Below are 15287 nucleotides of genomic sequence, written 5' to 3' on the forward strand. Positions count from 1 at the left end.
TTGCACTTTCCATTTTGAGGACCTGCATCCACAAAGCCCTTGAATACAGCACACCCACCCTCCAGCATCCTTCTTCTGCAAACTTATATTCTTCAGGTTAAATATCAGCCAGCAACAGCTCGCGTGCATAGGATTTGGCCTTATTACTTGAGTAAATGTGTGATTACTGAAGGGAGTTTCCGATGAAGGAGGTGTAAACTGCGCTGCTCCTCCTGGGCCCCTCGAGCAGCTGGGTGAGTGGTGTGCTCACCTCACCCTCTTCCCTCCCCTGCAGCCAGCACACGGTCCATCACAGGGGCAGTGGCTGGCAGGGGATTTTGGGCTCACAGTTGTCATGAGATTGACCCGATTTTGCTGTCTCGTTGGCTCTGTATCAAAGGCACCCGATACACCCTGTATCTTGAAAACTTGCTTGGCAAGGAGTGCCAGCTGCTGCAGAAGGGCTGGTCTCAGCAGAAGGCAGCCCCATAAATGACTTGCTGCTGACCTTTGATCCGAGTACCAATATTTAGCAAGAAAATATTTAAAAACACACCATTAAGAAGGGGGGCACAGCTTTACCATGGGGAACTCAGGCAAGGGGTGCTGCTGAGATAGTCCTGGGCTGTGCAGGGGAAGGGGCAAGCAGCCTTCTTCCCCTCCTCTCCCTTCTCCAGCAGAGCAGCCCATCATGCCCACATCTGGGAAGGGGCAGATGCTTAGACGCCAACAAAGCGGATGGCTGCTGTACCAAGCAAGGCAGGAGTTTTAAAGCCCTGGAGGACTGGGTAAAGCTGTTTCAACCCCAAAGGCAAAGTAACTGTGGCCATCTCTCCTGCTCACATTGCCTGCTGCCCTGCACAAACAGAGGCTGTGTGACAGAGAGGCCACCTCTGGTGTGACCGGAGCATGGCTGGTCCTGGGAGACTGTCCCTCACTGCTGGTCTGTTTCTGTGGCTGGGAACCACATACTGATGAGTCTTCAAGAAATCATTTGGTCTTGGGCAGGTGCAGCAACAGGCCGAGAGGGTATTTTTCTCTCAGGAGTGGTGCAGAATTAGCCCTGTCAGTCAGTTTATAATTAGATACTTGCACCTAACAGTATTCTTTCTGTTGGATTTTTATAGTTTTGTCTCTTTTTTAAACATGAAAAATAATCAGTCTTAAAATAAATATTTTTTTAAAAAAAAAAATTACCCTGGAAAGAGTGATCTATAAAAGGAGAAAGTCCTTGCCAGGGGGATGCCACAGCAGCGAGCCCAAGCCGCAGAAAGCCCAGTTGCAGGCTTCCCTTTTCCGCAGCTACTCAGAGGTTAACCAGGGTCTGTAAGCAAACAGCTTAAAGAAGGAGCCCGGCTTAGTGCCTGGATGTCTCGGGCTGTCCTGGGGACCGCCAGCCTAATGCCCTTCCAGCAGCCCCTCCCTCCCAAAGGCGATGCTAGGCAAACAGAGCCAGCCCTCGCCCTCTCTCCACGCAGTAAGGAGCCCGCTGCGGGGGACGGACTGGACCCGGGCTGGGGCTCAGGGACATCGCAGAAGAGGGTGTTTCACTTCAGACGGGCACAGAGCCATGTATATATAAACCTTGGAGTAGCAGCCCAGGAGGATCTTTAAGCACACCGACACCTCGGCTCGCTTGGCAGCACAGCGAGGTGCTGCCGGCCATCCCGGCGGCTGAACCCCGGCGTACAGGAAAGTGGGAGCGATCTGCCCATGGGCTCCCGCCCGCTGCTGCTGCTGCTGCTGCTGCTTCAGGCAGGTGAGTACCACCTCTCAGCCCCTCTCCCTCCCCATGCCTCCCACCATCCCAGGACAGCCTCTGCCCTTGCCATCAGCTTTGCCTGCTTCACGGCACGCATCTCGGTGTGGTTTGGCCAAGTGAGGAAAAAAAAGTGCCACTCGGCTCGTTCCAACTTTACAGCGAGGGGCTGTGTGAGTGAGCTGCCTGCTCGCTTCACTTCCCTGGTGGTTTATAGAGCTGGGTCTGAATAGGTTTCTGCTACAAAGTTGTTGGCATCGGTGTTTCTTCATAGAAATACGTTCTTTTTATACCCATGACTGTGGAGTAAGTGTCTTTCAATCTGTCTGAATTTAAAATAATTTTTAAAAAGCGTGTTAAAAAAAGCCATAAACGTCTGCTAGCATAAAGCCCCTATACACAGAGGCAACACAACACTAAACTGGCAGGTCTGAGGTTATATCTGTGGTACAGTTTTAAAACAAAAACCAAGCCTTGCCTTAATCTACAGCAAAGGCTTCTCATTTAAGCAGGAAATAGAAAGTGTAAGTTGTCAGATCCACCTCCGTTCGCCTCCCTGCAGGTATGTTCTCTGCTAAGGTGCTCTGTAGTTTAACTAGTGACTGCACATGCTCCTAATGGGAGATGTGGCTAAACACACACTGCTGTGGAGACTCAGACTTATTCAAGGCTTTCCCAGCTGTGTTGGCTTGGCTGCCCAGCATAGACAAAGCAATTTCAGTTCTTGGTCAAGTTATTAGCGATGCACCTGAATATTGAAACTTACTTGCTGGGGCTGACCTCTCAGCTGCAGCGACCCGCTGTTGGCTCAGAACGCAGCCAGCTTTCAAAGAACAAAACAGGAACATCAGAGGCCGCCTGGATGCCCGCGTTATTTCAAGCTCTTGCAGAGCATGCAGCCCTAAGCACACTAATTGAGTCTTTTGGGCTTAATTCCCTTTGGGACTTCCTCTCCACTTTCATGAGCAGCTCTGCACTATAATTACAGTTCCTTGATCCCCAGAGATATCTCCAAAACAAGAGTGTCCTTTTTTCTTCTTGGTGAGGTGCGGTTTCTTTACGCCAGCCTCGGTTGTTTTCAGCAAGTGGCCAACAGACCAAGTCCAGCAGTCCTGGCTTAAGAGGTCAGTGAAAGACAGCTACAAAAAAGTGCAAACTGCTCATCAGGAGGCCTGAATGCCTACAATGAAGTTTTTGTCTCCATTGGAACATTTTCAAGGTCCGCAAATACCAACAGGTTGAAAACCATGATTTTTAACCCAAAATCCAGAGCAGCTCACTGCTTGTGATTTCCCCTGGGGTGCCCGAGAGCTGAGCCCCCTTCTACCGCTGGAGCCCCGCTGTTTAGACAAGGGAAATAGGTCATCTCTTTAGTTTCAAATAACACCCGTCTAATGTGTATTTAGTACGAAACCTGAACACTCAAGTAGTGTTTAGGTGAGCGGCGCGGTTACTTTTTCAGGAATGTGCATTTAATCCCAGAGGACTGCCCCGGGAAGCACAAGGAGGCTGTGTGAAACCCCGCACCAGGACAGCCCGAGGAGCAGATCGTAGGGGTGAAAATGGTGGAGGAGCTCGTTCCTGCTGAGGGCTTGGGCTGCAGAGAGGGAGCAAAGGCCTGCTTTGTCCGTCATGGAGAGAGACCCTCCTTGTCCTCGCTGGGGTTTGGATCAGGCTAGGAGGGCGAGCTAGCCCAGGAGATGTGGGGAGAGGCCCAAGCAAGGGGATTAGAGGCTAGGTTTTAAAAGGAAAGCAACTGTTTTAATAATAGTATTGAGTCCTCGGGTGGTTTAGGGGATTAATGAGTCCGTGTTTGCATAGCACTTTGAGGAGGTCAAGCATGCTGCAATAGCCAGGGGCAGGTGGAAAGCAACTTCGGTGGCTGATTCCCTACTCCCAGGCGTCACCTCCCTCTCCACCCAAGCGTGCCACCAAGTCCCTCTGTTTTGGCAGGCTTTTCTTTTCAGAGTGGCTGTGTGTGTGTGGGATGAGGGGGCAGGTTAGGCAGTCAGTCTGAGGGGTTGGATGCTACTGGTGAGTAGCTTTGCCATGCACGATAGAGCAGTGTAAAGTGTGCTTGGTCCTTCGCAGCAAACCCAGGTAAGAAATACTCCTATCTACCACTATCTTTAACATGATAAGCATCAAAGGTTGCAGCTGAGCATCACAGTGTTTTGCATATTAGGGGCAGGGTACTCTCGGTTTCCATACCAGTTAGTGTAAGGTAGAGTCTGTGGTTTCTAAAAAAGTTGCAAATTAACATGTGAAATCACAACACTGTTTGAAAGACTTGTAACTTCAAAAAACTCCAGACCGGTTTGGGTGGCCATCTGCACGCTTCAGCTCACACAGAGCTCCCTTTTTTTTTTTTTTTTTTTTTTTCCCCCCAAATTAATGCAGCCAGCACGATGTTACAACTTAAATGGAATGTAATAACCGAAGCGGATGTAAGTGTGGCCAGCACTTCCAAGCTCTCAAAAGAAAGCCGATGTACATACATCTTGGCTGTAGGCACTCTACCTTTCACAAAGCATACTTTACAGGCTCAGGGACTTGTAGCTACCCCTCTACACAAATTCATAGTACTGTCTGGTTTTTGCCACCTGGAGAATGGGTTAAAATATCCTGAATAGTAGGGGAAACTTGGCTAATATAAGACATCTTGGGCAACACAGAAAATTCATTTTTTTCTGTAGAGCCTGGTTTAGGTCTGTTTGTGTGCTTGTCCTCCGCTGCTTCCCCTCCCACTTGTGACCTCAGCATAGCTAGTAAGCTTTCCCAGGTTTGGGAGCTCTGGGGCTCAGAGAAGCCCAGCTGCCTCTGCATGGTGCTGGCACAGATAAACAGCTCAGGCTCCAGGATGTGCAAAACTGGGCACACTGCTCCCAGGTGCCCTATAGCTGCAATCACACGGTAGCGCACCAGAGCTAGTAAGTCTTGCTTGAATTGAGCTCCCTCTGCAGAAACAGCCTGCTCTTGGGTATTTCTGCGTCTGCCTCCTGGTTATCCCAGCCCTCAGGTAAGGCCCCTGCAGAGTCCCCTTTGCAGGCTGAATGTCATGGCTAATTAGAATGTCAAGGCTGCACACACCCAATCAGTCAAAACCAAAAAAAAAAGCCACCCCAGCCCTTTAAGGACTTTAGGACAATCAATGTCAGGCGTGTTTAATCCTTGTGTGTAGCCGTGTCCTGTCTTTGCAGTTTGGCAAGGTGCTGTGGGAAAACCCCATTCACTGCACACCCGAGCAATCGTCGAACTGGCAGGAGCTATATCGTGTGGCACGGGACGGTCTCCCTTGGCATATATTGGCTACGGATGCTACTGTGGACTGGGAGGACAAGGCTGGCCTAAAGATAAAACAGACTGGTAAGAAGAACCTCAACTATGCGTCCAAAAGCAGTGCAGATCTCCCCACTTTTCCCTGTTTGTGCTACTGTGACTCCACGGACTCGCTGCCTTGTGGAGAGAGAACTTAGTATATATGAACAGCATGCGGGGACCCACGTATCCCTTACCATTTGAATGAGGGTTTAGCCACCTTCTGGATGAGACCAAAGCTCTTGGCACCGTGTGCTGTGTGGGGTGGAGGCCAAAGGAGAAACCAGGGTATGATTTCCTGAAACAGCTGCGTGTTTATTCATAAAGAACAAACCCTGCCCGAAAAAAGGGGAGTGATCAAAGTATTTGGAGGCTTATTTCACCCAGGTCCTGAAAATGGCAGTGATGGGAATATCGCTGTTTATCGTCTGGAAGAAATCCAGATCATTGCAAGGAGTAATCAAACCTGTTGCCTTCATTGCCTGTTAGTTCACACTGAATCAAGGAAGAACAAACAGGGGAGCACATGGTGTTATTTCGCCTTTTCTTTGTTAGTGGGGGAGATGCTTTCTTGTTATCCCCGAGGCTAAAAACAATGAGTCTAGAAGGTGTTGTAGTCAAAGGTTTCTTTCTTGTACTTTGCCATTAGCATACAGGTAACTCTTTGGTATGGTAGACTCTTGTGTGCCCTGAGTGCGTTATTTGCAATCTTGTCTGGTTTGAAACCTCAAAGACAGAGCACACATGTCTATCTGTTTATCTACAGTCAACAGTCTCGGCGTTACCGATAAGCAAGCCCTGCTTTTAGCAGGGGCGAAGGCAGCGTGCAGTGCTCTGGGAAGGAAACCAAGCTTTCCAGAATAGCCAGCTGTTGGAGACATTTCACACTAATATGAAATCAAACTTTGCTGAATTGGCAGGACAAAGGAAAAAAAGGAAGAAAAGATGCCAAGGTTACAGGCCAACTCCTCTATGGGCATACAAGAAGAGCAGGTGTGCCATTAAACTAGTGGAGATGTCGTCATTAATGCAGTGAGACATTTCACTCCCAAAGCCCTCTCTTCACATCCCTGGTTTGTATCTGTGAAACATTTCATCTATGAAACAGTCAATACAGGACTTATAAATAATGAGTAACTGCCTACAAAGTATCACAGCTTTCAGGTGTAGAGATTTCCTCTAATTTTCAGTAGTAACTCTTGACCTGCTTGTCACTATCTACAGAAGTGTCTGTAAACGTATTCATTATTCTTGATAGACCTTTACCAGCTCTCATAATCAGGCCTTTAAGGTAAAACATGACTTCATTAATCTCATGTACTTCTTTTACTGAAGGACTGAGCAAAGTCACCTAAAAGGTGTTTTCCATAGACCCCTGGTTTAGGCAACTCTAGGAGATGTGAGTGATCAGCACTCCTGAAAAAACAGACAGAGAGAGTAAAACATTGCTGCGTGTCCATCAGCCGGTGTTTCTGCTGCTGTTTAATTTCCAAGGGATGGGGATTTTTATCCTAACAACAGAAAGTGAGACTCTGCAACTTGAGATGCCTCAAAATACCAGATAGTTTGTAAAAAGGAGGCTTGATCTATTAAGTGCATTCATTATTATTCCTTGGCTGCAGTGCTTAGTTGAAAAACAAAAACAAAAACCAGAAAGGTTTTTAGTTAGGTTCTTATCTAGGAAGAATCAGCAACACTCCACTAGATTTAGCCCTAAGAAAATTCCATTTTTTCTTTGCTAGAGGAATCTTCTGATGTCAGTTACTGAGAACTACTGCAAAAATCTGTGTGGTTGAGTACCCCATGGCCATCAAAGTGACCACATTATTTTCTGTATAAAAGAGAAAGAAGTGGAGTGGCAAAACTACTGGCCTTGAGTGACAAACACTGTCTGAAATTACTCACTCCCTTGACACTCCTAGGTTTATTACTGAGACCCTTACAAAAGGAGTAATTTTCTCATAAGTAATTCAGTCAATCTGTCTAGACAGGGCTAGAGTGCTTCTAAGCACCTCTCCTTTGTGGAAAAAAAAAAAAGCCATCGAGTGGGTGATCCTTTCATAACGTTTATTCCACACACTGACTTTGATGTGGCATTGTCAGTAATTACCTTTTCCCTTTTGTTCCACTCTCACAGGGCCATCACTTCAAGACATAATGGCATCTCTTCCACATTTCTCCTTCCCCTTTCTGTTCCCTCAGATCACTGCAGCAACCATTTTGTAAAGTAGGACCTGAAGGTGCTCAGCATCTCCCTGAAAACACTGAATGCCATGAAAGGCAGGGTGGCATATATGGCTCATCTGAATCCTGGCAAACTCATAGGGAAGAGTAAGATTTCCCCTCAGTTGATAAGTTAAAGCAAAACAAAAGGGCACGCTGTGGTGGCTGTGCTGTTAAAAGTGACAAAGACAATGTGACAAATTCTTACCTTAATGGCATTTGCTCAATGGCAGGAGTCTGGCCAGCTGATCCCCATGGGCCAGCAGAGCTGTCTGTAGCCATTAGGGCTGTCTCATAGCCCAGACATGATGAATAGGTTGCTTACTAACTCGATGACACGGTTGTATTTGTTTTCCATACCTGTTGACTAGTGGTTTGCCAGTGTTGGCCAACTCTGTTTGCATTGGTCTAGCCAAGTGTTAGCAGGTTGTTAAAAGCTTAACACCACGCTCTGACCCAGGTGCAGGAAACAGCATTTCCAGACAGTTTGAAGATGGCGAAGGACAACAATAGGTTTTCTCATTCTTCATTCCCTGGTAGTCCTTTCAGCGCATCTGAAAGATGTTCGTAAAATATGAGCCAAAGTCTCCTTGCTTTGTGTTGGTGTAAGCTACACGTCACCTCTCTGCAGTTATAGGTGTCATCAGGAGCAGATGGTGTAAGTGGAAGCAGAATTGTGCCCCAGATCCTGTGGTCCTGCAGAATTTATGCAATACTTCTGACTTCGCCAAGCCAGCTAAGGAGCAGTGAGTTCTCGGAGCTAGCTAGCACACCTTTCTAGTGTACTTTTGGTTGTCCTTGCCTGATTCACAGACCATCTTTTGCCCCCTCCAGGATCTTTTCTCACTTTTTTCCTACCCCTTTTTCTGTTTGTTCCCTCTGGTGCTCCATGAAGAGCAATTTCATTGCCTTGGCCCACAGGTTCCTAGTATTCCCCGTTCATTCCCTTTGACCATCTACCTTTGTGCTGTTCCTCCTCCCCACAGTCCTCCATCACTGACACCAATTTTACAGACTTGACTACTGATTCGCTCTTCAGACCTCACAAACCCTACGATTTCTACAGCTGGCATTGTCCCCTCGGCTCAGCCTGATTCCTGGCTCTCCACTGTAGTCTCTTGTGCTCTGTGTCGCATACAGGAGACACCCATGATGGGACTGCTCTGCCATCTGCCTCCTTCAGGATAGAGGAGGCTGTGCTGCAGCTTCAGATGTGTTAGCCGGGTGACCTGGGCTGCAACAGCTCCTCCAGATGACACATGCCCCATGTGTTGTAGCTCAGTGCCGTCGTCCATTCCAGTCATGTCATATCATATGGCACATTGCATAGGGACTCACACGTTGGAGAAAGCTGAGCCTTTCACACTTTCCATACAGCTGCAAATTCTTCTCTCCTTTGGCTTTTCACTTCTAACCTCTTCAGGACAAGCCCAGAAGTGAGGTGTTACTGGACCAACAAAGATCTGACCCACAGCCTATTACTACCTTCATGTCCAACAGAACCGGTTCCGTGAGCTGAATATGGTTGTTATAGAAGAGTCTGGGGAGACCCTCTGACGAGTTGTGAGGTTTGGATTGGATCCCCTTGCTTTCTAAACTTCCTCTCAGAGAGGAGTCTAGGTGCAGTTGGATGCAGTCTTAGCCCCCAGCTGTAAAGAGTTTGGACCTTAGGTTCTGCCGCACAGTTGGCTTATTTCAGCTCAAACTGGGACCCTTTGAGAGGGACCCCGAACAAAGAAATCTTTGGGCACTTAGACTCTTACAATCTAAGTTCCCATCCTTTCTTGCAACAGTTCAGTCCGATAACAATATTTGAGTCTGGGGTCTTTTTGTTCCTCATTGGATGCTTTTTTTGTCTTCAGCTTTTCTTTTCTTGAGGATGCAGCTTCTGTTGAGAATATGGGCACCTTATTTTCTATAGGATAGTTTCCACTGAGAATGAGGCTACCTTATTTTTCCCAGGATATAGCCATCTTGAGGCCTCCCTTCATATATTTAAGTTCAGCATAAGTTCACCACTTGTGGCCTGAGGCTTCAGTAAATCTAGCTACTCATGCTAAGCAAGTTATGCTAAGTATTATACCAAATCGCACAAAGCGATTCATTCTGTGTAAATCTTGCTTGCTTTCTTGAGCTAAACAACTAGTATTTCTTAACACATGCTAAGCGAAGTCACTTGTGCTAATCAAAGTAGAACAGGTTTCAATTCAGCCTAAATTTAAGCAATCACACAATTAATTCTAAGATTCTACAAGTAAACTATTTTAATCCCCAGCAAATGTCTTCTCAATTACAGCAATTGCTGTAACTCCTCATGAGAAAACCTCTAGATACATATATCCCATAGGACTTAGTCCCATTCTGAAGTCCTTTGAGGAGCTGGCATGGAGGGAAATACTACTCTGCTACTGCTAACTTACATTTCTAGGTTTCACAATGCTGTGAGTAGTCTGGTCATAATCATCACACAGGTTTCATCTTTGCAAGCTGACCAAAAAAAAAAAGGCATTTAGTTTGCAGACACATCTGTGGGATGAAATTGCTACTTTAACTCCTAAATCAGCAGCTGAGTCAGTAGGAAATGCACACTGGACTAAATTCAGCCCGTGTGTAATCACAGGCGTTACAGGCCGAATTTGATCTGACTGGTCTGATTCTGTTGTCTCTTTCACATGATTCATCTGATCTAGTTCCAGTCATTTTATTAGAATTTGCATCAGTGGTGGACCTTTTTCTTTGCACTTCAAAAATTGTTGTTTTTTTTCCTTGGGCTTAGTCACCTCACACAGCCCACCAGCCCTCGTATCTGTAAACCAATCTGTAAAATGGCAAAATCCTCTTGCAGCAGAGGGTGATGAAGTTTGTGAAGTTCCTGAGCTCCCGAGTAAGGTACTGGCAGCTCCCAGTGGGTCTCCAGAGAAGCCTCATTTCCTGAAAAAGGGACCTTTATCCTTCTCGCACTTTTCCAGAGGGATATAATGGTGGAGCCCAGAGTGCATGCAGACTTTTATTGGCTTTTCAGGTACACTGGCCCCAGGCCTTGAAGACAACAGTCAGTTTGGGCAGCCAGCACAGCCATGCTCCCTTTCAACCAGCTCATCCACGCCTCCAAGACGTTTACATGTAGGACACTAGAGCTTCTCTAAAAGCTAAGATCAGCCTGCCTCAATGCTTCCCAAGTAGCAGAGCAGTTTCTCTGTAGAGTCCCAGTAATCTTGCAGGAACAGCTTCTGGAAATGTAGGAGCTCACTCCTCTCTGGCTCTAGCCTCTGACCTCATGTTCTTGCTCAAACAACCTTCGTTATCTGGCAGAGAACCTCTCTAAGTGCTGAATCTTTTCTTGGTCTATTTGAGTCTCTAAACTACCAGAATAAAATTCAAATGGGGTCAAGTTTTGTATAAATTCTGAAGTAATTGATAGTGGGAATTATCTCACTGACTAGTCTGTAGGACAACTATCATCAGCTGAGCTAGTCACCTTCAGCCCCCTCTGTGGTCAATGAAAAGCAATTGCACTTTCAAATGCATTTTTTTTAACCTTTGTTAGATCTCTGAAGGATGATAATATGAACTCTGTCCCAGATATTCATAAAGGCAGTATAGATCGATGCCTTAGACGGAGATGTTTACATTTAGGGAGGCCAGCTCTCAGAAACTGAATGGGCCAAAAAAGCATGTGGCCAGTCCAGGTGAACTGAGGAGATGAAGCTATTTGATGATGCTGAGGAAGGCAAAAAACATTCTGACTCCAAATTCTGAGATGGGTCTAAGCCTAAGACAGTAAGCCACAGTCACATACCTCATAGTAATGCTTCAGCTCTGTTTCATAGAATCATAGAGTCACAGAATGGTTTGGGTTGGAAAGGACCTTAAAGATCACCTAGTTCCAACCCCCCTGCCATGGGCAGGGACACCTCCCACTAAAGCAGGTTGCTCAAAGCCCCATCCAACCTGGCCTTGAACACTTCCAAGGAAAGTGCAGCCACAACAGCTCTGGGCAACCTGTTTCAGTAAGTGGGATTATCGTGTGTTGACCACACCTGCCTTTCTGAGGACAAAAGCTCAGAGGAAGAAGCACACTGCCTGTGGGAGCAAATATGGCATTAATGAGCTCCTGAGCCATGTGAGCTTTCAAAAAGATGCCAGGATGCTTGGTTCATCAACAGACAATTTACTGAGAGTCTGGGGCAAACATCGCTGTCGCAAGCGGTGAGTGAGTGGAGCACTCTTGGAGTACATGCAAATACACTGAGCAAAACAAGCAGGATGCCTGAGTCCAAACTCTACCTTTTATTCTCTGCCAGGTGCTGCCACAGGCATGACTGCTGCTATGACAAGGCAGAAAGGGAAGGCTGCAGCCCCAAGGCACAGCGGTACCAGTGGGAATGTGAGCAGAATGCCGTGCGATGCGGTAAGAATATGCTCGCTCGCGTTGGGTTCATTTCACTCCCTCCTCCACAGATGCATAGGCTGACCTAAGAGCTTTGTGGGCCTCAGAGGTAGGCCTGCGTATGCTGAGATGGTTTTAAAGCTGCTTTGGGCCAAGCTCTCTTCCAATCCTTTACCTGGATCACTAGGCTGGCCAAGAGTCCCCAGTTGGAGCTGGGAGGAAGGCTGGAGACCCAGCACCACCCATCCCAGGTAAACTGAGTCCTCCCCAGGCTGAAGAGTGGGCGTGGGGGCCGTGGAGCCAACAAGCCATCTCAGTTTGGCAAGGATGCAGATGCCTCTCCAAAGGCTGTCTGTCCAGCCGCATTAAGCACACCTGCTCCTTACCAATGCCTTCCCAAAGCTGTGCAATGGTCTGCCTGTGACCACCTCAGCATGGGTGGTCTTCCTGTGGCAGATTCGGCTCTCCCTCCAGCAGGGGTGTTCACTGTTTTACTTACCATTATGTACTAGGGAAGAGCCATGCCATTACGCATGTCTGTGAGACACATTAAACAGGGTGCCAGCCTGTATTTTTGCCATGTGTGGGACTCCAGCCTAAAGCCCAAGGGCTCCAGTGGGGATTTTGAAACTTGCAGAGTCGAACGCTCTCGAGTGCTGCAGGCATACAGCGAGTGTAGGCTGTGCTCAGCTCTACAGCTGGTACCCAGTCAAGAAGGTCTTGAATTGCACAGTCACAGCCCGTCAGTGGCTCACACCAGTTTGTTTTGACATACACCAGATGACTTGAGTCTTAGAATTTGTCACTTCTATTTCTAAGTCTCCAAAAAGTCCCTGGTGGTAAAATCTATTGTAGAACACTTTGAAAGTTTGAAAAGAAACATGTGAAAGTAAAACTTGTCCCCGTACCATCAAAGCTAATCACTTGAACGATTAAAAGTCTTTTTCTACCTTATCAGAAAACCATATTCTACTGGTGCCATCCTCAGCCTCTCCAGCAGCTGAAAATCTGCCAGCAGATACAGGATGGGGCACAGCACCTCTGTAGTTGCTTTTTTTCCAAGTGCCAGAACAATATGTTAAATACAAAGTGCTGGCTAAGGAATGTATTGCTTTGATGCATAACTGCTCTGCCTCCTGCTTATCTGTATTTCCATAGCTGACTGATATTCTCTGCTAGATATTTTTAGATGAAAAAAAAAAATCCTGTTTCTTTCTGCTGTGAAGGAACAATCCTAGTTGCAGATGTGAGACGTCATCGAGTCCATGAGACATGAGCAAAGCATGTCCCATAAGAGTGCACTGGACTACAGTTGCTCCAACCTGGCTAACAAGCATTAGTTAAACAAATGCCATCAATTCCTTAACTGGTTTCCAGGCAAGGCCTGAGAAGCATCCATCAAATGTTCTCCACAAGCCCTCAGCAGGCTTCACTTCCCCTGACATCCCCCATGGGGAGGAACGATAAAAATGTGTTTTGAAGGCAAATTTCCTACCCCAGGCTACAGTGCAGCAGGTTTTACTGAGGTGTAAAGGTATGATGTCTGATCCCATTCAAACAAAAGGGATGAAGAATTAAATTTCCAGGCACATTTGCTGGGCATAGGGTAGTGATGTCTCGAAACATTAGAAGCAGAACTGCTTGCACTGTCCTTTCTATACAACAGGAAATAAATGCCTGTTGGCTGGCAGTGATCATAAACACACATATTTTCTGGTAAATTAAACAGAAACTCCTTTTAGCTGAAACTTCTCCTTTTACTACTGCTAGGTACTTTTGTTTGTGGAATGAAAAAATTGGCAAAACCATATTTTTCAGTCCAGATATGCCATCACGTGTAGGCAAATTCCATTCAATAAATATCTGGAATATAGAGAAGGCTGTAAATTGTGGGGGCTGGTCAAAAAAATCGTTCTGCTGTCACAGCTGTGACTGCCAACCCAGACTCTTATACTCGCGTTAAACAGACAGTGGTTAGCACAGCATAGGAAGAACTCAAGGAGCAGAAGGGCGAGGAGGAAATCAGGCAGGATGGGTAGCTAACTGAAAAAAGGCCTTAGTGCTAGAGTCCTTATTGGTTGGACCCTTGAAACACTTTTTACTAGTAAACATGGTTCTCTTAAGAAAAGCTCAAGAAATAGGGGCTCTTCTTATTTATCAGATAGAGGCTCGATCCGGCAAAGTCCAGTGAAATCTGGAAAGATTCCTGTACTCTTTGCAGTTGGTTTTGGAGCAAAGCCCATGTGCACTAGCATGAAGTCACATTTTAAACTGCCTAGGTCAGGGTTTGGTGGGTGTTAGGTAATCTGTAGTAGGAGCCCTAAAGAAACAAGGCACTGTCCATTGAAACAATATTAACCCAACGGCTGCGTTTAAGCCACCTATAGGTGGGATGGAGTTCCTTAACCCGAAATCGACTATTTCCAATGTAGCCACCTGAGCTAGTTGCTTTGATGTTCCTTACAGTCCTTACCTAGACATGTAGTGACATAATTGCATTATAAGTAGTTCCACGTGCATGATTTTGATCAGCTTCATTAGCTGCCGAGTCATAAAAATCAGGTACCTGACCCTGCTGTGGAGGTTCTTGGCTCCTCTGCTGGGATCAGAGAGATGTAAGAGCAACTCACAGAGCACGAGTGAAGGATGCCTGGTGGGTGCTTCTATACCCTCAGGTTTCCGAATGTCCCTCTGGGAGACTTTCTTTCAAAGCAGCGCTCTTTCTTTTGAAATTGGTCTGGTTTGCAGAGGGAGGAGTTAAAAGGGAAGTTGAATGACTGAGGGAAAACAGAGTATTTTTATTTCAAGCTATCTAAAATAATTTTCTTTTTTATTGTTGGCCACTGAACTATACTCCCATTGTTCACACAGCTCTAGAAGCAGGGAGTGCTCTGTCCTGCGCAGATTTTTATAAGCATTGCCAATTTACCTTCTTCTGCTACTTTCTGATGCTCTTGGTCACAGTTAGGTCAGACCTATTGATAGAGACAGGACAGGAGAGGGTCAGATCCACACACAACACAACACATTGATCTTTCTCTGTTCCTGCTCCGACAGCATCTGTTCCCTAAGAATTGCTCAGGGAACTGTTCCTACTAGAACTGTTTCTTGCCTTCATCCGATAACGAATCTCTCATCCTCTGCTCACATGTTCTTTTGCAGATAACCTGACAGACCACTGTGAAAAAATGGTGTGCCTGTGTGACCAAGAAGCAGCCAAGTGTTGGGGAGCAGCCCCATACAACCCACACTTCATCCTCTGGCCAGACTTTTTATGTGGACAGACTCATCCCACCTGTCATTTCAGATATGGTGGGGCAGAATAGTCTTTTTAGGACCTTTCTTCTAACCCTTTGAATCTGAAGGCGCTGGAATAAAATTTTACCTCTTTTACCAGAGCTAACAATGGTGTGAGAGTATTTCTGTCAGGCCAGGGCTTATGGGGAGGAGAGACAGGGTAACATACATGCTGAAGTAAGGATAAGATCCTGATCTGATCGCGGCCTTTGCAGAAACAGGGGGTTTGGTCTGCAGTGCAGTTGGGAACACATTACCTGTCACCATATGATTTTTTTGTCCTTTCACATTGCCTGACCTTCAGCTCCCACGCATTTACCC

General features: G+C 46.5%; 1 protein-coding gene across 2 annotated transcripts; it reads left to right on the plus strand.

The window, feature by feature from the left end:
* Nucleotides 1-1650: 1650 nt before the first annotated feature.
* Nucleotides 1651-15036, plus strand: LOC104347226 (phospholipase A2). Of its 2 annotated transcripts, XM_086464196.1 has the most exons (5): nucleotides 1651-1738; nucleotides 4939-5104; nucleotides 11584-11710; nucleotide 12227; nucleotides 14832-15036. In XM_086464196.1, exons 1-5 carry the CDS (start codon nucleotides 1693-1695, stop codon nucleotides 14993-14995), a joined length of 504 nt encoding a protein of 167 aa, XP_086320322.1. In that variant the 5' UTR covers nucleotides 1651-1692; the 3' UTR covers nucleotides 14996-15036. The 2 variants fall into 2 exon arrangements, with proteins under 2 accessions (XP_086320322.1, XP_009950495.1); XM_009952193.2 differs by lacking the exon at nucleotide 12227 and having other exon boundaries at nucleotides 11584-11690.
* Nucleotides 15037-15287: the final 251 nt, after the last annotated feature.

The sequence above is a fragment of the Leptosomus discolor genome, chromosome 1 (genome assembly GCF_034619465.1).
Source record: "Leptosomus discolor isolate bLepDis1 chromosome 1, bLepDis1.hap2, whole genome shotgun sequence".
Classification (NCBI taxonomy): domain Eukaryota; kingdom Metazoa; phylum Chordata; class Aves; order Leptosomiformes; family Leptosomidae; genus Leptosomus; species Leptosomus discolor.

What these genes read in the sequence shown, in the direction of transcription:
- LOC104347226 (XM_086464196.1), top strand. Translation starts at nt 1,693, where the DNA reads ATGGGCTCCCGCCCGCTGCTGCTGCTGCTGCTGCTGCTTCAGGCAG. An exon ending in GCTGCTGCTGCTTCAGGCAG is followed by an intron (nt 1,739 to 4,938) that starts GTGAGTACCACC and finishes CTGTCTTTGCAG; the next exon opens with TTTGGCAAGGTGCTGTGGGA. An exon ending in CCTAAAGATAAAACAGACTG is followed by an intron (nt 5,105 to 11,583) that starts GTAAGAAGAACC and finishes ATTCTCTGCCAG; the next exon opens with GTGCTGCCACAGGCATGACT.